The sequence below is a fragment of the Pseudorca crassidens genome, chromosome 8, assembly GCF_039906515.1.
Source record: "Pseudorca crassidens isolate mPseCra1 chromosome 8, mPseCra1.hap1, whole genome shotgun sequence".
Taxonomy (NCBI): domain Eukaryota; kingdom Metazoa; phylum Chordata; class Mammalia; order Artiodactyla; family Delphinidae; genus Pseudorca; species Pseudorca crassidens.
Genome location: NC_090303.1, coordinates 16,549,986 through 16,577,743, shown reverse-complemented (window position 1 = coordinate 16,577,743; position 27,758 = coordinate 16,549,986). Strand labels below are relative to the sequence as shown.

At 38.5% G+C, this 27,758-nt stretch overlaps 2 protein-coding genes across 3 annotated transcripts in view; one reads left to right on the top strand and one right to left on the bottom strand.

Moving 5' to 3' along the window:
- Nucleotides 1-27,758, bottom strand: part of PNPLA8 (patatin like phospholipase domain containing 8) — a 133,833-nt gene that overhangs the window by 98,292 nt on the left and 7,783 nt on the right. The gene's annotated exons all lie outside the window — the stretch shown is intronic.
- On the top strand, nt 45-27,758 carry NME8 (NME/NM23 family member 8). The gene is made up of 15 exons (XM_067747631.1): nt 45-77; nt 156-213; nt 412-518; nt 3,152-3,223; nt 6,780-6,896; nt 13,078-13,144; nt 14,435-14,508; nt 15,966-16,058; nt 17,158-17,345; nt 20,853-21,025; nt 21,671-21,815; nt 22,497-22,604; nt 25,930-26,081; nt 26,626-26,770; nt 27,521-27,758. Exons 1-15 carry the CDS (start codon nt 45-47, stop codon nt 27,756-27,758), a joined length of 1,770 nt encoding a protein of 589 aa, XP_067603732.1.

Sequence of the window (27,758 nt, the reverse complement as noted above, 5' to 3'; positions counted from 1 at the left end):
CGTGTTTTCTATTTTTCTTCCCCCTTTCATGTGATAGTGGATACATGGCAAGCAAACAGCGAGAAATCCAGTTACAGGTGGGCATGACACATCAACAAGTCTTTACTGGGTGCGTTGTCCCTTGAAGACCTTTGATAGCACCTTCCTTTTTGCAGGAGACCATCAATAATCAAAGCCTGTGGGAGGAGATGTTGCAGAACAAAGGCCTAACAGGTACTGGGGCTCCGCAGGTGTTCGCCATCCGGAGTTGGATCCAGGGCACCTCCAGGCACCCCAACATGGAGCACCACGCCCCACTTACCAGAATAAAAAGCTGCTCTGTTTTTACCCTGCCCCTGCCCCAAAGATTGGGATAAGCTGCTACTCTAGACTCTTTGACTCTGTTCTTTCACAAATATTATTATCTTCTAGTGATCGATGTTTACCAAGCCTGGTGTGGACCTTGCAAAGCAATGCAAACCTTATTCAGAAAATTGAAAAATGAGCTGAACGAAGATGAAATTCTGCATTTTGCTGTAGTAAGGCTTTCATTTCCATTAAACTATTATTTTCTTGTTACTTTATAGTCTCTTTAAGGATTGTCTTAATTCAAACAATCTGTCAACTCTTCAAAATGGACAGTGTTTAGTTAGCAGTTTTACTCTATATTTAATTCTACTGGATCTGAGAACGAATGTAATTTTTATCCCATTCCTATAATACTGAGGTTATTTACCATGGTTGTGAACGTTAGAAAAACATAAAAATGGTTATCTGTCTATTGCCATACTTCTTTTCACTTGACCATATGGTGTGTGTTCAGAATAAGGGCTGTAAATGCCTTTTACTGGAAAGCATTGGGTAGGACTCTGGTCATTTACCCAGTTAATTGTAAAATGGTAGCGATTTTACCCTCCCTTATTTGCCTCCCACATGTGACAACGGATTAAAATATTACAGCCAAACTCATTAGGGTCTCATGAGAGACCCACTGGGGTCTCATGAGTCCCCGATGTATTGATTATTCCGTTTATCCATGTCAAATTATCAACTGCTTAGAGCTTTGAGTCTAATATAACCACTAGGCATAAATGGCTTTTGAGCACGCGAACTGTGGCTAGTGTAATTGTATTAAATTTATATAAAAAAACAGATACTCCATTCGGTTATTGTAAAACTTTTAAAATTATCTGGGACAACCTGGATATGTGAATCTACCTCTTTGACTGTAAACTTTATGAAATCTAATTAGAGATCAATTATTTATGATTAAAATTTGGCCCACAAATTGAGATGTACTCTAAGGGTAAAATACACACTAGGTTTTGAGGCCTTCATATGAAAAAAGAATGTGAAATATCCCATTAATTTTTTACATCGATGATATGTTAAAATGATCATTTGGGGATATACTGGATTAGGTAAAGTATATTATTAGATTATTTTCACCTGTTTTTTAGTTTTTAAATGTGGCTACTAGAGAATTTAAAAGTATATATGTGACTCACATTCTAGTTCTATTGGACAGAAACATGTCCAGACCAGTTCATTTCATCACTATGTCTATATCACTGGGAAGTGCTAGTAAACTCTTTCCAAAATATGTCCTATTTATAATGCTACTGTCTGTTGAAATTAACAACAAAAAATTTTGAGCATTCTCTCTGAATGGTTCCTCTTCTGTTTGAGCTTATCCAACTGCAGTATATTCACATAGATCGATACTATTTTTCTGCTATGATCAGCTCATCAACAGTGAAAAAAATTTTTTAAAGTCTCCAAACCTCTGCTGGGCGCAGTGGAGGGGCGCCCTCTGCTGGATACTTTTTTTCCTGCAGTTTATCAGGGAAAGGGATCCTTTCTGAACTTGTAAACTGAAGTCCAAAATTGAAACCTATGAGGTTCATTACCTATTGAAATCACCTTAAGCTGAATGGTCAGTACCAAATTTTTTCTATTATGTGCCCCTTTTAAAAGACTTGAAGACTTGTCCTAACATTGTGCCTATACATATAAAAATTCAGTAAATGTTTTATATTATAGTTTTTAAGGAATATTACCAAATGCTTTAATTGTTAATACTTTATTATAATATAAAAATTGCAATGATGATGGCTAGACTACTTTCAAATGTAATCTTTGGCTACTGTCTTTTAATATTATAGATTAGTTCCTTTCAACAATAGAACCTACTTTTTTAAGAAGAAAGAGAGAAAGAAAAGAAAGAAAGAAAGAGAAAAGAGAGAAAGAAAAGAGAATGATGTAGAATTCAATATGCCAAAAAAAGATTACAACACAGCCCCTCTGGCTGGCTGACACAGGGCTGAGGGACCTTGGCTCGGCTCCGCCCTCACCATCCTTGGCCACGGTTGAGGCACCTCTAGAAATCCCAGTTTGAAAACAATTGCCTTAGGTTCCAAAAAACAACTCTTATGTAGAAGACCCTACAACACAACGTATCCTGACAGCTGGCCCAAGGGATGTTATGTTAATATGCAGGAACATACTATTACTTAATATATAGTTGTTGGTAATCAATGTAGGACAACTTGAAATTTGTGAGAAAACTTTAAAATCAAAGACTTTGAAATCTGACCACCAGTTTATTCAAGAAACATTTAGGAAGCTCCTTTTTATGCATGGCCCTCTGACTGATAAGGTGGGGGGTGACATGCGAGGGTGAGCATAAAACATCATCTCTCTGTGCATGCAGCTCTCCAAACAGAGATGAGCTAGGTCCCTATAATGGTAGTACAATATTGAAAGGAACTATAGGTGCCCGGAGAGAAGGGTAGTGAAGTGCTATGTGGAGGGGAGATGATTTGCGGCAGGAGGGTCAAGGCAGAGTTCTTGGAGAACATTGGAGCTGGGTTGGAAAAGGAAGGGCAGGAGCAGGTAACAAGGGGGAAAGTGCAGGTGGTGTAACGCAGACCACAGGAGCTGAGTTTAGCTGCAGGCTGGGTAAAGATGAACAGTGAGAAGTAAGGTTGAAGCCAAATGATGCAGGGTCTGAACTGCCAGAATGTGTAATTTGATTCTAAAGACGGCTATAACATACTCATAAAATGTTGTAGTAAACATAGAAAAAAGTATCTCTGCATTTTTTGAATGTAGTATATCAAATGACTTGAGTGTAGCGTCCTTTATTATTATATGAAATAATCTTTTTCAGGCGGAAGCTGACAGCATTGTGACTTTGCAGCCATTTAGAGATAAATGTGAACCTGTTTTTCTCTTTAGTGTTGTAAGTATATTTATCATCTCAAGTGTATTATCAGATTCCAATTTGCAGCTAAAGAGCAAATAACATTGTACAACTACTGGAACTGTTTTCTGATGACAGTAACTGTAGACTTTTTTTTGCCTTAAATATGCTTGTCAATTAAAATATTTATAACTTGACCTGTAGGAGCGCATAACGGATTGAGAAGATTAGACTACCACACACTTAGTTGATCAGGGAAAAGAAAAATAAAATGGTATTTACCTTTCCTAGGGAAATATCAGAGACTTGTATGATGAATTATTACTTACAGGAGTGAAAAATTGGAAATGTCTTGGGTACCCAGTGGAAGAGAATTGGTTATAAATATTCATGTATACCAATACGAGGAAATATTTGTATGATCACTATCTTGTATATCGCTTTTATCTCTGTATTTACAAATGCATAGAAAGAAGGCAGGCAGTGTATTCACCAAAAGTTAATAGTAGTTTTCTATGTATGGGGAAAGGATGCATAATTTAAATTTTCTTCTTATACTTTTCAATATTTTCCAAATATTCCAAGATAAACACAACTTTAATAATCAGAAAAACCTTATAAGTGCTGTTTCCTAAAAGAAGAATATCTGGGTAAGTACTAACTTGTGTGATACAGAGCATAGCTGCTACACAGCTGAAGAACTGGGATAGTAAGGAAACACCTCCCAGAGAGGGTTTGGACTGTTCTCTTGCTGTTGAAAAGGCATTTTTTGATATTATAAATAATTATTAAAAAAACACTTCTCAGATATAATTTTTGCTTGTGTTAAACAATAATCTTACAGCTACTTCTGGGAGGTGAATGACTGGGTTAATTGAATTTAAAAAATTACACTGTAGATCTTGCTGTCAGTTGGCTAGGAATTGGCTAGGAAGGATTTGATGATTTATGTGAGGGGTCAGCCAGCTTATTTGTAACGGGCCAGAGAGTAAGTGTTTCAGCTTTGCAGAAATACTATGTCTGTACTGGGTCATAGTTTGCTGAGCCCTGGCCTAGATGTCGTTTAGGTAACTGCACGAGGCAGAAGTGGGCTCGGCGGGCTAATTGGACAACGAGAAGGCTTTAGTAGCAGCAGCAGTTGGGAGCCTGGGACTGAGGAGGGGAGGCTGAGCAGGTGGCCACCATGTAGCGTCTGCAGCTCTGGGGCGGCCATCACCTGCTGAGCGAGTCAGATCTGAGCAGCAGACCCCTGCCCACCCTGAAGACTTTGGCATGTGGCCCAAAATCCTCCTTTCAAACCCACGTGCTGCCATCACTCTGGGACTTCAACATCCTGGCCTCTGGATTCTTCACCTCCTAACTGTCAATGAAATCTCCAACGCACCTCCTCCAGTCACGCCTCAGACTTTGTTATCATCCGTTGCTCCCTGTTCAATGTTCTAATTTAAGAATCTCCATGGGAAATTTAGGCAATATTTTGTAATAACTGCAAATGGAAAGTAACCTTGAAACACTGTATAAAAATTAAAAAAAAAAAAAGAATCTCAATCTGTGACCACAAAACCACGTTTGCAGCGGGCAGCATTCTTAGCTGACAGCAAATTCATTGCAGCGTCTCAGCAGGAAGGGCTTTTTCAATGGATATTAGAAAGCTCTTGGCGGTTCCTTTTAGTGGGAAATAGTAAATAGAGTGTCAGGTTTCATTCAAACCTTTCTCAACTGGAGCCTTCTTATGGCCTTTGAATATGATTAAATCTTTCCAATGAAAAGAAATAATACCTCTTTTTGATACCACGTCCCTCTCCAGCTACCATTCGCCTCTATGCTTTACCTCACAGCTAAACTGCTCAGAAGAGTTTCTATATTTATTTCCACTCCATTTCTTCTCATCCCATTAATTCTTCAACCCATTCAATCTAACTTCTTTCTGATTATTCCACCAAATTGGCTGTTGCTAATGTATCCAGTGACCAGCCTGTTGCTAAATATAATGAATGCTTTTAGGTGCTCATCGTTTTGTGCCTCTCAAATGCAGTAAATGTGGTGACCATGCCCTCCTTTTTGGAACATTTTCTTCTTTTGGCTTTTGTGACTTGGTTTTCCTTTTGCTTCCTAGATGCTACTCCCCCTCCCCTTTGCAGGTTCACCTTTGCAGGTTCACCTTTCTTCATGCAGCCATTACATATCAACTTTATCATGCTATATACTCTCCTTAGAAAACTTCTTCGACACACAGTTTCAATCATCGCCTCATATATCAATAACTCAAGTTCATGTCTTCAGCTGAATCCTATACTTTGAGCACGAGACTTGTGTATCCAACTGGGCCCTTGATCTCTCCTCTGGTGTCTCGAGGGCATCTCACAATGAACTGGTCCAACAGCAGACTCCTGGGCTTCCCCATCCCCATTGGAAACGTTATTTTCTAGAGTTGCTTCATTTGGTGAATAACATCTCAACTTACTCAGTTTCTCAAGTCAGAAACAGAAAAGTCATCGTGGTGACTTCTCCTTACCTCACACCCCATGCCCACCAGACCTTGGTCCTGTTAATTTAACTACCCAAGTCTTTCTCACACTCGTCTGCTTCTTTCCCTTCTTTCCATCTCCAACAGCACCGCCGTAGACTGAGGAACTGTCTCTTCCATCTTTACCTCTAGAATAGCTTCCGATTTGTATACAAGCAGCTTCTCCTGCTGCACCTCTAACCCTTTCTCCATATGGTAGGTAAGATGATCTTTCCACGGATCTTTAGCAGTTCTAATTGTGGTCCCTGCCTGTGTTTAAACATTCAAAAGGCTGCCCACCGCACTTAGGATAAAGGCAGCATCCTCCCATGACCCAGAAGGCTCTGCACGCTATGGCTCCCCCTAGCTGTTGGGCTTCGTCTCATACCAGGCATCCCCTCACTTTCTCCACTGGCCTTCTTATTTGCCATATTCCCTTCTAGCCGTAGGACGCTTGTGGCTCTATTCCTTTTGCCTAGAATGCCCTTTCTTCTCCTTTTTATTTCTTAACCTATCGTTCACATTTTAAATTCCTGATATTGACGAAGTACCTTTGCTAATGTTCTTGATCAGAACAAATTCCTATAGATGCTCCCAGCTCTCTGTACCTCTCTTGGTGGTACCTGTCATGGTTGTTATCTCAAATGTGTTTGCGGGGTTGGTTTTTTTTTTTTTTGGTAATTTAATTACATTAGGTACCAGGACTATTATTCCGTACCATCATGCCTGATACAATGCTAGTAAACTGGTGTTTAGTAAATATGTGTTGAAAGACAGACAAAGGGGAGTAGTATCAAAAATAATTAGGGGGAGTAGTGTTGGGAGGCCTGTACAGAACCATTAAAATTTAATGCAGCGATAGCCTGTCTTTGGTTGTAGGAGGACAGATAAATTAGAGGTAGAACTCAAAGAGCTGGATTTACCAAATGGAAATACTTTTATATCACGAATACTTATTTTAAAATGACTAATTACAGTAGCTAAAAAGGGATGGGTGGGTCAGGGTGGGGTGAGTTAGTCCAGCTGAAGTGTTAATTCTTGACCCATTCTGAAAATGAGTTTCCTTCCCGCTTCTGTTTCCCCTTATAGAATGGCAAAATTGTGGCAAAAATCAAGGGTGCAAATGCACCACTTGTGAGTCAAAAAATTATTACCTTGATCAATGAGGAGAAGAAAATTGCAGCAGGTGAGATGGTTCGACCTCAGGTAATATTTTGGATTCCTGATAATTTTATTTTTAAAAATTAGTTTTAAAAAAAGATGCATTATGTCTTTTTTTGGTTTGTTTTCCTAAAGCATTTCCCCTAGTTTTATAGCTATCTAGGTGTCTAAATGGTGCAACCTTTCTTGGGAAGTATTTTGGCAATATGAATCAAAGGCCTTAAAAAACACATGTATCCTTTGACCGAGCAATTACACTCCAATAATTTTCCTTAAGAAAATAATGAAACAAATATAGAAAACGATGTTTATTTCAGTGTTGTCTATGTTATTAAAAATTTGGAATTAACCTAAATGCCTAGCAACAGTGAATAGATGACATAAATGCCTGTAATTTATGTCATAAATTACACAAATTCATACAGTGGAATATTATTTAGTATCTTCTAGCTCTGTTTATTGATATGGAAAGAGGGCCAAGATAGACTGACAAATGAAAAATAGAGTATTATTTAATAGGATGCTTAGAATAAGATCCTATGTGTGTGAAATGTATTACCTGTGTAATAATAAAATATTTTAAAATTCAGAAATGAACCATAAAGCATGTAGAGATATGAACATAATAGCATAAGAAAGTAAGCCATATAGGAAAGTGATCAGAAATATAGGCAGATAAATAGGAGTGGTTGGTGTTATTTAAACACACACACATGCACACAAAACAACAAACAACAAAAACAAGAAACAAAAAATAGAGACTAGCTGAGAAATACTGAAGAATAGAAATAATGAGAAGGTATAGGCTCAAGCTTTTATTAAGTATTTACTATAAAAAAGCGTCAGTTTAAATCAGGAAAGGATAAAAAACTCACAAAACAAACTTAGTAATATTGGGTTAACTATTTGTATAAGAGATTTGTATTCTTTCCTCATATACATAAACAAATTTCAGATGAATTAAAGAGCTGAATATGTTGAAACAAAGCATGAAAGTATTAGAAGAAAATATTGGAAAACATTTATCTTGTCATAGGTTGAGAAAGGCCTCGTAAGTATAGTATAAGGCAGAGATATCAAAAAAAGAAAAAATTGATAGATTTGATTATTTAAAAGTTTGAATAAAATGTAAAAGGAAAGCAGCAAACTTGGAGAGAAGCTTGCACTGTGTATCAACGTGCTAATATCCATAGTGTGTACAAAGTACTTTAAAAGTATTAAGGAAAGAAAAATGAACATTTTGATGGAAAACTGACAAATGACAAATATGGGGAATTTACATTTACAATAGTGATTTTTCTCACCCAAGGACATTTTTCTGTACATTTTCAGGTTTTCTTGTTTTTCAGGGAATCTTCGCCCTTCCTTTCTCTCCGTCTCCCTTCCTCCCTCCCTCTTCCCACTCCCCCTACTTCTTTTTGAAAATTATAGTAACTAGGAATTATTGTGGACTTACTGTTTGCTAAGATTTTCAGAAAGATATCCTCATTTAATCTTTTACATTCCACTTTTATCGATATCATTGACAACTAACATTTTATTAGTTTAAGGTATACAACATAATGATTTGATATATGTGTATACTGGGAAATGATTATTACACTTAGTTAACATTTCATGTCACATAGTTAATTTTTTTCTGAAAAACTTTTTCATGATAAATTTTAAGATCTACTCTTTTAGCCACTTCCAAAATATACAATACACGTTATTACCTATAGTCACCATGCTGTATATTACACTCCCAGAACTTATTTATCTTATAACTGGAAGTTGTATCTTTTGACCTCCTTCACCCAATTCCCCTACTCATCACCCTCCGTCTCTGGCAGCTACCATTCTGTTCTCTGTGCCTATGAGTTATTTTTTCCAGATTCCACATATAAGAGAGATTATGCAGTATTTATCTTTCTCTGACTTATTTCATGTAACATTAATGCCCTCAAGCTCCATCCAGGTTGTCACAAATGGTAAGATTTCCTCCTTTTTTATGGAGGAATAGCATTTCATCATGTATATATATATATATCTCATGTATTTATCCATTCATCCATGAATGGACACTTAGATTGTTTCCATATCTTGGCTACTGTAAATAATGGTGCAATGATCATGGGAGGGCAGATAACTTTTTGAGAGAGCGATTTCATAGCTTGTCATAATAGTCTCTTAAGATCCTTTGTGTTTCTGTGGTATCAGTTATAATGTCTCCTCTTTCATTTCCAATTTTATTTATTGGAGTCTTCTCAGTTATAATGTCTCCTCTTTCATTTCCAATTTTATTTATTGGAGTCTTCTCTCTCTTTTTTTTTCCTCACAGTCTAGCTAAAGTTCTGTTTTATTTTTTCAAAAACCAGCTCTTAGTTTCATTGATTTTTTTTCTATTGTCTTTTTAGTCTCTCTTTTATTTATTTCTGCTCTGATCTTTATTTCCTTCATCTGCTGGCTTTCGCTTCATTTTTTTTTGTTTGTTTTTTCTAGTGTCTTAAAGTGTAAAGTTAGGTTGTTTATTTGAGATCCTTCTCTTTTCTTAATATAGGCTATGAACTTCACTCTTAGAACACCTTTGTTACATCCCATAAGTTTAGGTATGCTGTAATTCCATTTTCACTCATCTCTAGATTTTTTTTATGTCTCTTTTGATTTCTAATTTGACACACTGGTTGCTCAGTAGCATGTTATTTAATCTCCACATTGTGAATTTTCCAGTTGTCTTCTTTTAATTGATTTCTAGTTCCAGACCATTGTGATTAGAAAAGATGCTTGATATGATTTCAATCTACTTAAATGTTTTGTGGCCTAACATATGATCTGTCCTGGAGAACGTTCCATGTGTGCTTGAGAAGAATGTGTATTCTGCTGCTTTTGGATAGAATGTTCGGGATATATCTGTTTAATCCATCTAGTCTAACATGTCCAATGTTTCTTTACTGATTTTCTGTCTGGATGGTTTACCCATTGCTGGTTCTACTGAACCCAGGGACACCAGCCCTGCTGGGGGCCAGAGCCGGACTATCAAGTGCTGTGTCCTTGGAGTAACAGCCACAAAAGCCAGGGTACCAGATGTGCACACAGGCTATCTTCACAAAGACACTAGTGACCTGGAGCGGGGCAGAGGGAGAGCATGAAGATGGCCCCTGCTGGCTTCCCTGGTCTCTGGAAAGGATTGCTGTCAGCCCTAGACCTGTGTTAAATTAGAAGCCTGACCCTCAGGCTATAGCTTATCAGATTTGCAAATAGGCCCCTGCATTGAGCCCTGGGGGGATAGCCACAGGGAGTCCAGCACAAGCCAAGCCTGTTAAGAGCTCAGTTTACTATAGTCTGGATGCAAGCCCCAGGGCTTTTACAGCCAGGCATCTGGGGGCCCCATCTCTCAGTTAGAAGTCTTAAAACTGAGGTCACTAGATGTTGGGTTCAAGCCCTTCAGTCCTCAGGGAGATGCTGGGAGTTGTGAGTTCCCTCTCAATTGTATGTTGCTGTGCCGGGGATGGAGTTTATGGCGAGACTGTGACTCAGCCTCTCCTACCCGATTCGGTATGTGTTCTTTTCTCATTTGTCTGATATGTAGGAGTCGCTCAGTTGAGAACTGTTCCACAAGCAGCTGTAGGTTTGGTATGTCTGAGGGAGGAAGTGAGTTCAGGAGCCTTCTATGTTGTCATCTCGAATATGAACCTGGAGAAACCTTATGAAGTATTTATGAACGATAAGACAGGCTTAAAAACATTATGTCCTTTCCTTAGAAACAGGCAACTAGTAGGAGGTAAAAGCAGAATTTGAAGTCAGGCAGAACGACTTTTAAACACATTCTTCTAATTGCTATACTGTACCCAGCTTTCTCTACGTGTGCTCTGTACTGTGGCTTTATTGTTGTTCTTGCAGAATGACATCCTGTTTTAATGAATAATAGTGGGTATGTAAGAAATTTATTAATATCTTATGTTTATTTTATATTACTCCATTTTGTTGGACACTTCTATTATTTAGTTTTCTTATCAATTGCCTTGTCTAGCGCAGTAATAGTAATAAAATACAAGCCACGATGTGAGCCACATACGTAATTTATAATATTCTACTAGTCAATTGAAAACAATAAAAAAAGAAACAGGTGAAATTAATTTTTAAAACATCTTTTCTTACATCCAGTATATTAAAAAGATTGCCATTCAAAGATGTACTCAATATAACTTACAAGCTTTTGCACAGCAAAGGAAACCATAAACAAAACGAAAAGACAACCTATGGACTGGGAGAAAATATTTGCAAATGATGTGACCAGCAAGGGCTTAATTTCCAAAATATACAAACAGCTCCTACAGTTTAATAACAAAAAACAAACAACCCAGTCAAAAAATGGGCAGAAGACCTAAATAGACATTTCTCCAAATAAGACACATAGAGGGCTAACAGGCACCTGAAAAGATGCTCAGCTTTTGGATTACTAGAGAAATGCAAATCAAAACTACAATAAGATACCACCTCACGCTGGACAGAATGGTGATCATTAAAAAAATCTACAAATAATAAATGCTGTTGAGGGTGTGGAGAAAAGGCAACCCTCCTACACTGTTGGTAGGAATGTAAATTGGTACAGCCACTGGGGAAAACAGTATGGAGGTTCCTTAAAAAGAGCTACCATATGATCCAGCACTCCCACTCCTGGCATATACCCAGACACAACTATAATTCAAAAAGATACATGCACCCCTATGTTCACTGCAGCACTATTTACAATAGCCAAGACATGAAAACAACCTAAATGTCCACTGACAGATGAATGAATAAAGAAGATGTGGTACATATATACAGTGGAATACTACTCAGCCATTAAAAAAGAATGAATTAATGCCATTTGCAGCAACTAGAGATTTTCATACTAAGTGAAGTAAGTCAGAAAGAGAAAGACTAATAGCATATGGTATCACTTATATGTATAACCTAAAATATGACATAAATAAACATATCTACGAAACAAAAACAGACTCACAGACACAGAGAACAGACTTGTGGTTGCCAAGGGGTTGGGGGGAGGGAAGGATTGGGAGCTTGGGATTAGCAGATACAAACTATTATATATAGAATGGATACACAACAAGGTCCCACTGAATAGCACAGAGATCTATACTCAATATCCTATGATAAACCATAATGGAAAAGAATATGAAAAAATAATGTTTTATATATATATATGTATAACTGAGTCACTTTGATGTACAGCAGAAATTAAACACAACATTGTATATCAACTATACATCAATAAAATGTTTAAAAATATATGTACTCAATGTAAAAAATAAGGTATTCCAGATTTATTTTTTCAAACTAAATCTTTGGAATGTGCTGTGTATTTTTCATTTATAGCGCATCTTAATTTGGACTAACCTCATTTCAGGTGCTCAAATACAGCATTATGTGGTTAGTAGCTGCCCTGTTTGTCAGGGCAGGTCCAATAAATACAAGGCAGGTCACTTTGAAGTTATAGCTGGCATAATTATCTTATTCCTGACTATAATAGGAGTGAATGCTTTCAGTGTAGTTATTTCCAAACGTTTTTGGGTCTATATTGCATTGAGAATCTGAAATTCTGCAAATCTCTTGCCCCTGAAATGTATATATGTAAATATATAAACCTTTCAGGTTGTTTACAGAATCACAGAAGCACTTTCAGGACTTCTCCAGAAATTAAGAATCCCCCATCCTTCCTAGTGTTTTACTCTATAGTAGGAAATTGGCTATTGTTTTGAGAAAGGCTTTTTTTTTTTTTCCATAAGTTAAGGAAGTATCTTTCTGTTCCTCCCAACCACTGTGCCACCAGGGAAGCCCTCTGTTCCTCATTTACTAAGAGCAGTGGTCAGGAATGGATCTTGAAGCGTACAAATGCCCTTTCAATCTTTACCATAATAATTATATGTTTATTGCTTTCTTACTTGTTAATCTCTGCTTCTTTCTTATTTTATTCCTTGTGCTCTTAAGTTTTAAATATTTTGTTTTTAAGCATTTTCCATACAGCACATATATGCGTTATTTCTCATTGTCTCCCCACTCTGTTTATTCCTAATTTTATTTTAGTGGGAAGGTTGGGGAAAAGTAGTGTTAGATAAATGCAGGCACATTTCCACTTTACTTTCTATCCCTTGGATTATAAATATTGATTAAAAACAAAATTTCTAAAAACTCTTTCACTATCGTATTAAAATGTAACTGTTTTATTTCCATTCCTTTTCCACAGTATCATGAAATTGTGTTTGTAGACTCAGATTCAGAGGATGCTGGGGAAGCAAGCTATGGAAGTGTTGGTAAGTAAATCTACTTTAAAGTAATAGTGAGGGAAATTGTGTACATGGATACTCATTACAGCATCACTTGCAGCACAAAGCTGGTAGTGACACCAGTGTTAATTGATAAAGGACTGGTAGCATCAATGATGATTTGTGCGATACTGGATTCAGCTTAAAAAGCAATCTCGGGCTTCCCTGGTGGCACAGTGGTTGAGAGTCCGCCTGCCGATGCAGGGGACACGGGTTCGTGCCCCGGTCCGGGAAGATCCCACATGCCGCAGAGCAGCTGGGCCTGTGAGCCATGGCCGCTGAGCCTGCGCGTCCGGAGCCTGTGCTCCTCAACGGGAGAGGTCACACAGTGAGAGGCCCGCGTACCGCAAAAAAAAAAAAAAAAAAAAAAAAGAAGCAATCTCTTTTGCTCCCCTTGCCTTGCCTTTGGTCTCTGTGCCTTGCCTTCAGAGGCTACCCTCGATCAGGGGCTCCTGTGCCCTGTGAGTAATCTGGACAGCAGTTTCCTCTTATTTCATCCTTCATCATCTTCCAGAAACTTGTAAAAATAATTTCTTCCTTGATGACCCACACTCCTGGTTTACTTTAAGATGAACAACTTCCTGCCTTCATTGGATTGTCGGAGTGGGCGTGTTAGTGTGTGTTCATACCCTGGAGGGAACAGAGGCAAACCGCTTGCTCAGTGAGCTATTCTGCACTAAAAGCTCATCATCAGAATGTGTAGATAAATGTGGATAAATTCATAGATGGTAAAGCCATCGGTTTGTAATGTTTGCTTGCACTGAAACTGTTGTCACTAGTGATACTGAGCTGGATGGATCATGGGTGCGATTCTAATGCACGTGAATTGTATTAAAATAACTAGTGCCGGGAATTCCCTGGCGGTCCAGTGGTTAGTAGGACTCTGCGCTCTCACTGCGGAGGGCCCGGGTTCAATCCCTGGTTGGGGAACTAAGATCCCACAAGCTGTGTGATGCGGCCATAGAATAGAAAAAGTAGAGTAGAGTAGAATAGAATAGAATAGAATAGAATAGAATAAAATAAAAAATAGTGCCCACCTACTCTTTCTTTTCCGGCCTACTGACTACAAACTCTTGTGAATGTTTCTCCTGCATGCAAATATAGGAACTGTACTTTGATTCTAAGTAGAAACTCTTTGGTAGTTGCAATGCCATAATAACAAAGCTGTTGATGGACAAAAATTCACTGGACATTAGTAGTTTACATTTCTAATTGCCAAATCCTTCATTCTCTAGAGTCTGTGCCAAGAAAATGAAATTCTTCTATTTTTTTTCCTAGACCAACTATACAGCATTGCCATTATCAAACCCAATGCTGTGACTGCTAGAAAAGTTAAAGAAATTAAAGAAAAAGTAAGTGATATTTCCCAAGAATAGTTTAAATTAATTGTAAAATTAATTTTTAAATTAACTGTAAAAAAACAATCCCTTAATTTTCACTTTGGAGACAAGCTTGTTATTTAGAGAAAAACAGAATATAATGAACTTCTGGTTCATTTGAATGAATGTTTTGTCTTCTTTGAATATCTTGTCTTACAAAGGCTAGACCTATTCAACATCCTTATTTAAATAACTCTGCTCTACCAGCATCCAATATAAATGATAAAAATTACAGTTCTTGCATTGGATTGTAACAGATTTCTTTGTGTTTAGTTGTTAGCAGTGCAGACTTGTATAAGCTCACATCAGCTTGCTTTATTCCCTGTGTGTTGTCACAAACATATGGTCCTTTTTAGATACATGATAACATGAGGAAGCATTTAAGGTTTTGCTTTTAGAGCCCAAATAAAAAATTTTTAGAGTAAAATTGCATTCTAAACCAAAGGTCAGCAGACTTTTCCTATAAAGAGCCAGACAGTAACTATTTTCAGGTTTGTGGGTCATGTGATCTCTGTCACAGCAGCTTAACTCTGCCATCATATTGAGAGAGCAGCATTAGACAGTAGATAAACAAATGGGCATGGCTGTGTTCCAGTAAACTTTGTTTCCAAAAACGGTGGCAGGCCAGGTTTTGACTGTGGGCTGTGGTTTGTTGACCCCTGAACAAAGATGTTGTGTTGAAACAAAATTGTATTGAAATTTGTAAGAATGTTGCATGTGTTACAGAGGAGGTCCCATGGGGAACCATGTCAGGATGGGCTGGGTATCTCTTGATGAACTTCCCATCATGCATTCTTTCTTCAGCCAAAGCAGCAACAATTAAACTACTATAAAGCAGATGGTCCATTTTATACATTGCTATACTTGGGTGACATGCACACTGAATTTGTCATTAAATTTAAAAATTTTAAGACAAAGCATGGCTGCATCTTAAATTCTATCCTTCCCTGTAATTTGGATATTTTTGTTGCCATCAGAATAAGATATACTAGATGACGAGTTACAGACTTAACCAAGGAAAGCCTTAAAAGAAGAAACTGAAAACAATTTTGAAAATAGATGGTTAAGAAGTACCTGTAAATGTCTGTCTTTTGAATGATTCAGAAAACTATGATGTCTTTCTTGGAATTCAATTAGATTTTTTTTTCTTTTTTCATCTTGAGACAATTCACTTAAATAATAGAAATATTGTGGAATCTCTGGTTCAAGCCGTGAAAACCTAAATACTAGGAGGCATGAAAAGGACCTTCTTTGTTTACTTATTTTGGGGCCTCTTCCAACCTCGTGTCCCATGGATTGTGCTGAGGCACAACCATGAAATGCATGCAAATCTGGGGGGTTTATTAAGCCTAGGAAACAAATGTCCTTGACTTGTTTTACCTGTGTGGTCCCACGACACACGTGGACCTGACCATGCTCTCTAATTGAAGATTATCGATGCAGAATTTGTCATAGAAGCAGAGGATAAGAAAATGCTCACTGAAGAACAAGTGAGGTACTTCTACAGCCGAATAGCAGACCAGGTAAGAAAGTTAAAAAAGCCATTGTGTTGTCAAATACAGTGGATTCCTATAAGTTTAGGATCCTCATTATAGAAAGACGAATGAGTCTGACCAACCAAGTAAGCTCTAGGTGTCCCTGTTGGTGTCCATATCCTGGTTAATCCAAAGATGGGGACTATGGAGAAATCTCCAGTAGAAATAGAGGCAGCCAGGCAAAAGTGGATGCACTGATTGTGTTTTGTTGGAGCGAAGATCTCTTTATGCTATGTCCTCTAAGACTCCCTGCATCAGCCCTCAGGAAATGAATATCCAGGCCTTTCCTGTAGGTCCTTATCCCAGGTTGAAGGCTGCCTGTGGTAAACTTCACAGGAAAGCTTTAATCCTTTCTCTACCTAAAGGTACATCCTTTCTGTCAAGCTATTTTTTAGATTCTCTTTTGCCTGGGGGCAGTGCTTTGTGTTAGAAAGTGCAATGGCTTGAGGGCGTCAGGAGATGTAGCTTCTAGAAATGCACTGTTCAACATGGTAGCCATTAGATACATGTGGCCATTTGAACTTAAATTCATTAAAATTAAATAAAGTTAAAAATTCGGAGTCTCAGTGGCGGTAGCCACATTTCAGTGCTCAGCAGCTGCCTGTGGTTACATATGCTGGAGAGCACAGAACATGCTGGTCGTCACAGAAAGTTCTACCGAACAGCACTTTATAAACTAGCCGCACCACTCAGACAATCTCTCTTGGCCCCGGGAAAGGGTTGGACCAGCTACATGAGCATCACCTGGGAACTTTTGAGAAAATCCAATTCCTGGGCACCCTAAACCTACTGAATCATAGAGTCTGGGGCTGGACACCAGAAATTTGTGTTTTAGCAAGCCCTCCAGATGATCTGGAAGCATCCAGCAGTTTGAGAGTAGTTATTAGACTATCTTTAAGATCAGTCCCTGCCAGCTGTGAACTTCTGTCCTTCACAGATGTGTTTGTTAACAGGAGGATTGTGTGTAACTTTCTCTTGCCCAGTGATCATGAAGGGGAAGATGTCCTTGACTTGGGTAGGGGCCACCATGGTACTCTATCCATTTTGGGAGCCTAATAATATTATTTTATTTTATTTTATTTTGTAGCCTGACTTTGAAGATTTTGTTTCTTTTATGACAAGTGGCCTAAGCTATATTCTAGTTGTATCGCAAGCAAAGGAAAAATGGCCTTCCTGGGATGGAAGTGAATCTAATTCTGAGACGGAATCTAAAGAACCATGGGATGACCACGAGAAGATGGCCAAGTCCTCGGGGATGAAGCAGAAGAGGGAAAGGTAGCTCCAAACCAGGAAACGAATTGTTTACAATGTGTTAGTAGGTAATGGAGTGTAATGTCCAAATATCACAAATCTAAAGACAAACATCTTTAGGGACTTCCCTGGTGGTCCATCTGGTTAAGACTCCGTGCTTCCACTGCAGGGGTCACGGGTTTGATCCCTGGTCAGGGAACTAGGATTCCTGCATGCTGTACTGCATGGCCAAAAAGAAAAAAAAGAAAAAAAAAAAAAGGACAAACATCTTTATGTCGAAGCTACAACTATTCCTTCCAGTCTAAAATTTTATATATTCAACAAAGCTGGAGTTGCCCTCAAAGTTTATGTCAAGAGGATTACAAAGGGAAGAATTTCCCATTTGTCTCTCTAATGCTGGGCGCACCAGTCTGGCCTCCTGGGGTAGAACGGGACCAGGCCTAGTCCCTCCCAAGCCAGCCCCCTCTCCCGTCTCTCCACATGCCAGTTCTGCCTCTCCGTGTCCTACAGGGACACCAAAGTACTCTGCCCTTTTACTCAAGGCAGTGAGTGAGTGGTGAGACTGCTAACAACTAAACAGTTGCATATTTTTGTTAACGGTTTGTAAATATACGGAAGTGAACGTAAGTCATTTACAGACTGTTGGTTTTATGTGCTTGCCATTTGTGCCTTCTATTCCTCTGAAGATGCAGAAACTCCAGTGCTCACCCCATGAATTAACAGAGCCATGTCTGAAAGGGGGGTGAGCAGGACCAAGTTCAGAGTAGCTGAGTCCTGAAGCTTCGTGATGTGTGTCTCCCCCTTCTGGGTAGCCCACCTCCATTGCATGTTTAGGCTGAGCATCTCTGGAACTTTCCTTGCTGTCTTATTAATAAGTTATAGTGGCTTTTCTTGAGTAGGTCCATCTGCTGGTCCCTAGCGATGTCATAATTTTTGGGTAGCAGGGAGACCCTAATATCATTAATTTCCAGTTTGAAGTGGGATAGAACAACTCACAGGGTAAATCAACTGCTGACAAAGGGCTTTGTAAACAGTAGTAGTTACTCTGCGAGTTTTAAGGGAAAATGATACTTAGTGGTTAGAGAGCAGGTTTGGGTGGGAAGTGTTGGGCTCAAAAAGATACCAGATTTCATACCAGAATTTTGGAGCCATTTTTTTAAAAAATTATTCTGTGAAACACTATTAACACAGCTGGCATAAGAGGAGTCAGTGTTCCACTGGTGCTGTTATTCAGATAGGTGTCTACTGCATCCAACTTTTGGAAGCAGTTGTCTCCAGTTTTTCAATATGCACGTAATAAGATGAACAATTTAAGCACTTGGCGGGATTGGGGTGGAATGAGATGTGTTGATGTTATTTTGCAAAGTCTGCAGTATTTTCCTTTTAATGGACGTCCTCTTTTCCTCTGGCCTGTGTTTATCCCGAGCATCGACCCAAGCAGGCAGCACGAAGTGGTAGGGAGCATGTTTTCCTGGGAATCAGTTTTCACAGCTCTTTTTCTGCAGACATGGCCTAACAGGTGCTGTAAACTTCCACCTGCCATTTTTTAAAGTAGAACCAGAACCTAAAGGATCAAGGACATAAACTCTCATGTAGAATAAAGAGTAGATATAAAGATGGAAGGAATATAGTCAGGTATATGGCTGTTATACTAAATACGAGAAGGTTAACTACCCTGTCAAATATAGAGATTACCAGATTAAGGTCAAAAACAAACGAAATTAAAAACCATATAATAATAATTGATGCAGACAAAAATCATCAGTGGGTGCTAAATCCACTGTATGAATAATATATGCATTTTCAAATAGTGTCCTTTCAGATTTCTTATTATTTACAAAGTGGAAATTGTAGCTTTTCAATGGAGAAAACTGGGGGATACCACTCTGGCCATGTTAATATCACCAATAATGGGAAAAACTGACAGTGTGTACCTCCTATTGTGATGTATACTGGTGTGGTATTCCCAAAGTATCATACCCAGAATGTGATAGGAAACTATGGGGCCATTCCATAGTTTGAAACCATCCAAAATGAGGAGCCTATTGTACAAAGCAACTGGCCTGGAGTCTTCAAAATATCAGTATCATAAAAGACAAGACGCAAGAGGGAGGAGATATGATGTATGCATATGTATAGCTGATTCACTTTGTTATCAAGCAGAAACTAACACACCATTGTAAAGCAATTATACTCCAATAAAGATGTTAAAAAAAAAAGAAATTAAAAAGAAAAGACAAGAAAGACTGAGCCATTGTTAGAGGCTGAAGAAGCCTAGGCACTTCAGGCAACTGCATGCAATGTATGATCCAGGATTAGGAAAAATTACTATCGATAGGAGAGCATTATAAAATTGCTGAAATTTGAATATGGACTGTTCATGAGATAATAGTCTTATATCAGTGTAAGCTTTCCTGAGGTATTTAGGAGGGTGAATGGTGAAAATATCTGCAGTCTATTCTTAAATGCTTAAGCCAAAACACACACACAGACACACACACTCTCATTGGGGGATGAGAGAGAAAGAGAAAGAACAAATGTGACAAAACGCTGACAGTTGTTGAATCTAAAGTTCATTATCCTGATCTTGCAATTTTTCTGCCAATTTATATTTTTTCAAAATAAAAAGTTTTAAAAACTGTACTCATCTACATTCTACTTAGAAGAGACAAAGAAAAATAAAAAAAATAAAGGAATGGTAAAAAAATGAGCCAGGAAAAATAAAGTATTAGAATTGAACATTAAAAGTGTTAAACTTGATAAAGAAGGACATGATGTATAAGAGAACATTTATGAAGAAGATAGTCAAAAAATGTATGTCCCAAACAACATAGATTACATAAAGATACAAGTACCAGAAAAACAAAGAGAACTGGATAAAAATAACTTTACGGTCAGAGATCTCAATACACAGCAGACAAAAAAGCAAGGGTATATAGGGATGGCAAATACATATTCCATAATTGTGTATAATAAATGATCTATAATATATGAAATATGAATATATAACCTCAAATCCCACAAATAAATTTGCTTTGTTTACAAAGAAAACCTTAACAAATTTTTAAAAATTAAGATCTCACCGCATGCATTTGCTGATTATAATCCAATAAAGTTGGAAATAAATAATAAAATGATCCAAATGTCTTATCTATTTGAAAACATGAAATGTATTCCTAAATAAGCCTTGATTCACAGACAAAATTAAAAGGAAAAATAGAAACTATCTGGAAAGCTTTACATAGAGGAAAGAAAAAATTTTTTTAACATATTTTATTTTGGTCTCCTTAAAATCCTCTCATGAAATCAAACATACATGATTTCATGTAACTGATTTTTGGATTGGTTCAATAAAGGTGGAACTAAATACATATTCTTTGATGTGACAGAGAGATATAACTTACCTTTATGTGAAATTCAATATTTATTTGTTTTACTAAACTCTAATTTATTTGTGAACATATTATCAATTTTAATTTTCTGGCATGATTATTAAACTTCAGTTTATAATTATATTTTGGACTTCAACAGTTTCCAAGAATACCTAGAAAGACAACAAATATCTCAGTTTTGTGATGTTGAAGAGAATATAAGTAATACTAAGTTTATTGATGTCTTCATCCCTGATTTTAAAAAAATTAAAGGCATAAAATTAGAAAAGATACTGGCATTACTTCGACCAGCCCTCTTTAACAAAAGGAAAGGTAAGGAATAAAGTATAAATTGTTTAACTACTTTGTACATGGGATTTGAATAAGCTCTAGTATAATTATATTAAAAGATACGAGGGCTTCCCTGGTGGCGCGGTGGTTGAGAGTCCGCCTGCCGATGCAGGGGACACGGGTTCGTGGCCCGGTCCGGGAAGATCCCACATGCCGCAGAGCAGCTGGGCACGTGAGCCATGGCCGCGGAGCCTGCACGTCCAGAGCCTGTGCTCCGCAACGGGAGAGGCCACAACAGCGAGAGGCCCGCGAACCGCAAAGAAAAAAAAAAAAAGATATGTACTTAATTATTTTGTTTTCTGAGCCCTAGCACATCTGAGAATGTCATTATATTAACTTTATGTGTGAAATAAAACTTATCTGACTATACAATTTTTTTTTTTTTTTAATAAATCCCCCATCCCCAAACCTATAGATTTTGGTCCACTGAAAAATTGGAAATGGCATCATAAATTTGATATGTTAAGAATATTATTCACCTTAAATTAAAATCTAATAAGCTATTTTTATAAACTTAAATTTCACATGAGAATGAAATGCATTCTATGTCCTCATGATAATGCAGTCTGTATTGTGTGTATAACCAATAATCTAGCACTTTAAAACTTATTATGACTTTTTATTTAGAGGATGTTTTGAATATTATTCAAGATGAAGGCTTTAAAATACTGATGCAGAGACAAATAGTGTTATCAGAAAAAGAAGCAAAAACACTGTGCATGGAACATGAAAATAAAGATTATTTTGGAAATCTTATAGAAAATATGACCAGGTAAAACAGATTGCAGGTTGAGAAAGCACAGTCTGATTTACGTTTGAATCATTTAAACCTCTTAACCCTGCTTTCTGTACAAGTTGCCAAATCTCTCAATGCTGTAAAGATGTGCTGAGTCTACTTCTTTGCCAATCTCCCTCCCATTTTGATTCCCTGCTCAACTGTGTGTCTTCTCTGGTCCTCCTGGAATGTTATTAGAGTAAAGCAAGGTTCTGGGTGAAGCCCCTGGAGTCCAGTTGAGTTGAATGCTGGAAGCCAGAGTGTGCAGCATCTTGAAGTCCAAGTAAGAGAGCTGTGACTGACTCTCAAGGACTTTGGTAATCCTAAAGATCACTAGTCCTAGGAGACGAATGGGACGCTAGAAATCTGTCAGGTTTCTAGAAGAGTAAATGAAACAGCAGCTGGGGCAGAAAGCCAGCAAGGGTATATAAATCAGCAGGAGCATGGGGACGATATAGGGACCACCCTATCAGAACCAAGTCCCTTCTCTTCCCTTCCTTTCTCCGCTTCCATTCTTTTATGAAGATGCTCTCGAGAGTACACCAACAGAAATTAATTTCATACTCTTGATAAAAAGGGTTATTTTACTTTTTTCATCTAACAAACACACTTGTATTATCTACCTATAAATAGCTACAAGCTATCCTTTCATTAACTTTGTTTCTTCTTTTCTAACAGCGGTCCATCTCTAGTCCTTGTTTTAGTAAGAGAAAATGGTTTAGGACACTGGAAACAGTTAATTGGACCAAGCTCTGTGGAAGAAGCCAAAGAATACCTTCCAGACAGGTATGATTCACGTCATGGGTCTCAAACTTTTTTCATGGGAGCCATGGTGATTTTTTTGGGGATATGGGGGTATAGGAACCAGAGCTCTAGTCCAAGGTTCTCTTCTGAGGTTTTGCAAGAGAAGGTTGTGGGCTGCTTGGTTTGAGACTGGTAGGTGGTAGCTACCCAGCCAAAAGGCCATATCTTGGCAGACACATCTGCCCCATGCACTAGTTAGGAGAAGTTCTTTTGAGAAGCGCGTGATAGTTGCTTCAGATCCTTTAATTGATCACAAACATTTCAAGACAAAAAGGGAACCTTCTTGCACTTGTTGGTGGGAATGTAAATTGACACAACCACTATGGAGAACAGTATGGAGGTTCCTTAAAAAACTACAAATAGAACTACCATATGACCCAGCAATCCCACTACTGGGCATATACCCAGAGAAAACCATAATTCAAAAAGACACATGCACCCCAATGTTCATTGCAGCACTATTTACAATAGCCAGGACATGGAAGCAACCTAAGTGTCCATCGACAGATGAATGGATAAAGAAGATGTGGCACATATATACAATGGAATATTACTCAGCCATAAAAAGAAACGAAATTGAGCTATTTGTAGTGAGGTGGATGCACCTAGAGTCTGTCATACAGAGTGAAGTAAGTCAGAAAGAGAAAAACAAATACTGTATGCTAACACATATATATGGAATCTAAGGGAAAAAAATGGTTCTAAAGAACCTAGGGGCAGGACAGGAATAAAAGACACAGACGTAGAGAATGGACTTGAGGACACGGGGTGGGGGAAGGGTAAGCTGGGACGAAGTGAGAGAGTGGCACTGACATATATACACTACTGAATGTAAAATAGATAGCTAGTGGGAAGCAGCCGCATAGCACAGGGAGATCAGCTCGGAGCTTTGTGACCACCTAGAGGGGTGGGGTAGGGAGGGTGGGAGGGAGGGGATATGGGGATATATGTATACGTATAGCTGATTCACTTTGTTATACAGCAGAAACCAACCCAACAATGTAAAGCAATTATACTCCAATAAAGATGTTAAAAAAAAAAAAGAGTTTCAAGACGATGATTAACAATATGTAGCCTACAATTTGGTAGGAACATTTACTAAGTTAAAGTACTGATGAATCTTAGAACTTTGTAATCAGTTCAACCCTGGCATGTTAGCTGTCACCTAGGCAGCATTTTAAAAATATTTTTTGATCTTAGCTGTTGGGCTTGGTCTCAGCTAGAGGAGGGAGATAGTATCTCATGCATTTCCATTCTTGGCATGCAGCTGATGGAAACAAACTGAATTGTAATTCGCTTGAATTCTTTGTGCTGACTTCAGAGTAGGACTGAAGTCAGGGGAAGAAGAGCCCTCCTTTAAGTGAGCAGGAATAAAGATGCTTTATCAGGCACAGCAAACTTGCATACCCACTGCCACAATAAATAACAGGACTAATGAAACATCACGTATATAAAAGTTGCAATGTTTTCTTTTGGGTAGGAGATCATGAATTGCACTTGTCCTGAATGGATATATTTCACCCCTCCTTTTAGCCCTACTCACTTACGTCTTTGCTCCTGTGCCAGACAATTGCTGTAAAGGATAATATGTGTTGGACACTCTTTATGTGGAATGAGCAGGGTGCCCCAGAACCTCTTAAATGAAATGTAGCAGAGAATGCGATACATGGCATCAGAGAGAGGAATTCCTATCAATACCTGGCCTATACATGTAGGCACACTCTTCTAGAAATTGTGGTTCCACGTGTGGAGGCTACGTACCAGCATAGAGACATTTTCTCCAGGTGAAGGAACTCAGTAATTGCCCCTCTCCTCCCCACTATTATAGTGAGAGTTCCCATCCTAAGCCCTTAAGACCCCTAATGTTGCCACAAGTTCACAATTACTCTTAACTATTATTTTTGATCGGTCCCCGTTTTCCAGGTTGCATTAGAAATAACTCCTTCAGCAGAGCTCTGCCCTTTCCTGCCCTTGGGCGTCATAGTCTACACTCCCCATTGCTTAATCTGAAATACAGTCACTTGCATGCAAGAGAAACACAGCAACCCTTCTCTCCCATCCTTACACACACACACACACACACACACACACACACACACACACACACTTTTTCCAATAACCACGTCTAACAGCCTAACAGAGGGGCTGCTTGTAGTTCTCTGCATTGAATGGAGTCAGTGCTGATGATGGGTTAGGCTGTTTTTATCATTCATTGTGCAAATCCCCCATCCCTGGCAATCACAGGCTCCAAGCGTCTTAGTCTGCTAATATCTTCAAACCAGAGGTGTGAGAACAGCCAAGGGCTGAGTGGGAGGGTCAAGTTGGATAACGAAAAAAGGAAATCTGAAATGGTCACTGAAACCAGAGAGGCAAGAAGAGGGTCTTTAAGTTGAGGACAGAAAGCCAAGTTTCCAGTGATGTCAGCCTATTAACAAGAATGGAGGTTATTCACTGTGGCTGGATTTTGTGGGTCGCTTGCTTAGGACTGTGTGTGAAGGGCAGAAAATGTAATGAGCGATAAGTATCTCCTCTACTGAAATATAAATAGATGGAGAGACAGAAAGAAGAAGGGGCAACTGAAAAACACTGAGGAACGATAACTGATTTTAGAGGTATGTATTCATCTATCATACAGAAACGGAACCAGAATAAACTGTCTACCCCAACATGGATTGCCCATTACCATCAATGTCACTCCTGCCTCTCTCCACAAAGCCATCCTGTACTCTCCTCTTTTATTGCTTTTGCTCACCTGGAGGGTTCCACTGCAGTGTCTCCTGGATTCAATATTTATAATTTGGTATCTTTGATATAGGGTCAAATGACGTCTCTAGTGCTTGATATTATTTAGTGATGAAAGAAGGGGAAGGAATATTTATTGACAGCTTAATATGTACCATATATTTCAAATACATCATCTGATTACATCCTCAAGACCTCCTTCCAAAACAGGGTTTATTATCATATTTATGGTTGAGACAACTGAAGCAGAGAGAAGGGAACTAATTGCCCAGTATCACACAGCTAACAAGTGATGCCACCAGGGTTCTATAGTCTGTGCTTTTTCACTGCACCAGGGCGTTCATTCCATCTTTCACAGCTGTCAGTCTCCATTATGACGATTACTGAAATGTTCATGTCCTTTCTTCCTAACGACTGTTCCTCCCTGGAAGGAAGTAGCATGCCCCAAGCCACTCTGCAGTTACTTCCACTTGCACGATGCAAACATGAATAGTTTTACATTGTGTTATGTTGTGTTATATTATATGTCATGTTATAAGTTTTTGACTTGACTTCTTTTTCAAAGTTTATGCGCACAATTTGCAATGGAGAGTCTGCCTATCAACCAGTTGTATGGAAGTGATTCACTAGAAGCTGCCGAAAGGGACATACAGTATTTCTTTCCTCCTGAACACACTGCAGCACTGATTAAACCTCATGTAACACAAGAGCAAAGAGGTAAATATATAAAAATAGAGCCGATGTATACATTTTTCTTCAATTTTGTGAAATTTTGCAAACTGCAGTAAAGTTGAAAGAATAAAGCAATGAGCACCTTCATCGTCACGAGGGAGTGCTCCAAGTTTAGGCTGTTGGTGGAATTTTGACCAGATTGACTTCATTTAGTTCCCGTAGCGGTGCCCTGCCGGTTCAGGGAGAAGAGCTCAGAGAGGCTGGCCCTTTCAATCCACATGCAGCAGGAAGTTCCTTGGCATGTGCAGCACAGGGATGAAAACACGTGTTCACTTTTAGCCCAGGAGCAGATTTCCTCCCAGATGGATTCTGGAAAGATGGATCTGAGACTGAACATCCGCGTTAACATACTGAAGTTCTTCCGAACGTCCAACTGGTGCTTTTTCAGTTTAGTTTAGCATAGTTTTGGTTTTTTAAAACCACTGGATTCAAGTAACAGTGTGACCTTCCTTAGTTATTTCAATCCACTTGAATACGGAGCAAAAATAGAGGCAGTCTGCCAAGACTACCAAATATCTGTTTTCCCTAGAGGATATCCTGACGCTTATCAAAGAGGCTGGATTTGATATAACACAGATGAAGGAGACGCTCCTAACTGAAGAGGAAGCGGACAAAATTTATTTTAAAATAAAAGGAAAAGCCTTTTATAAAGATGTATTGGAAGTTTTATCGGAGTAAGTTTCTGATATATAGGTCTTTACATTATAAAAGTGGTAACTGTTCATTGTAGAAACTTTGAAAAATACAAAAATTCATGAAAATATTGCATTTTGAATACAATTCATGAAAAGACACCCTGGTAGTATTTGGAGTTCTTTTTTTTTGTCTAATTCCTTCTTTGCTTCTCTGTTTTCCTCTCTCTCCTTCCTTCCTTTCTCTGTTTTTTTAGGTTTTCACATTAGATATAGAGGTATCTGATTTGAAATCCCTGCTTTGGCAACATATTTAATCTTTGCCTTAGTTTCCTTATCCATAAAATGGGGATGATAATAGTACCTACCTCACAGGTACGAATGTGAGGGCTAAGTACTTCATATACTGAAAGTAATTTACATTGAAAGTAATTGGAATAGTGCCTGGCACGTATCCCTGCAATTAAACTACAACACTCTTCTAGCACAAAACGCTGTTGCAAGGGAATTCTCAGGCGGTCCAGTGGTTAGGACTCCCAGCTTCCAGTGCAGGGGGCACAGGTTCGATCCCTGGTTGGGGAACTAAGATCCTATAAAACGCACCGTGCAGCCAAAAAAAAAAAAAAAAAATTAATAAACAAAGAAGAAAAAGAAAGCACAAAATCACACTGACAAGGACAAAGAATAAGGATGAGCTCTCTGGATGGAGCTGTGGCATTCTGTCTTTAGCTGTGTGTGCAGTCTCTACAGTTGCCAATAGCCCAAGTCTTCTGAAACCATTGTTGTTTGCAGGGGTCCATCTTTGGTCATGATCCTGACCAAGTGGAATGCTATTTCAGACTGGAGACGATTGATGGGTCCCACAGACCCAGAGGAAGCAAGATTTCTGTCCCCAGACTCTATCCGAGCCCAGTTTGGAAGAAGTATGTTGAAAAATGCTGTCCATGGAGCTTCTGATATGCAGGAGGCAGTGGAGGCTATTAATAGAGTGTTTGAAGACTTTGTTGCTGAGAACCTTGAGAAAAACTAA

Coding starts and splice junctions, on each gene's coding strand:
- NME8 (XM_067747631.1), top strand. CDS start 45: ATGGCAAGCAAACAGCGAGAAATCCAGTTACAG. Junction 14,509..15,965: donor TTAAAGAAATTAAAGAAAAA/GTAAGTGATATT, acceptor CTCTAATTGAAG/ATTATCGATGCAGAATTTGT. Junction 17,346..20,852: donor ATGAAGCAGAAGAGGGAAAG/GTAGCTCCAAAC, acceptor GGACTTCAACAG/TTTCCAAGAATACCTAGAAA.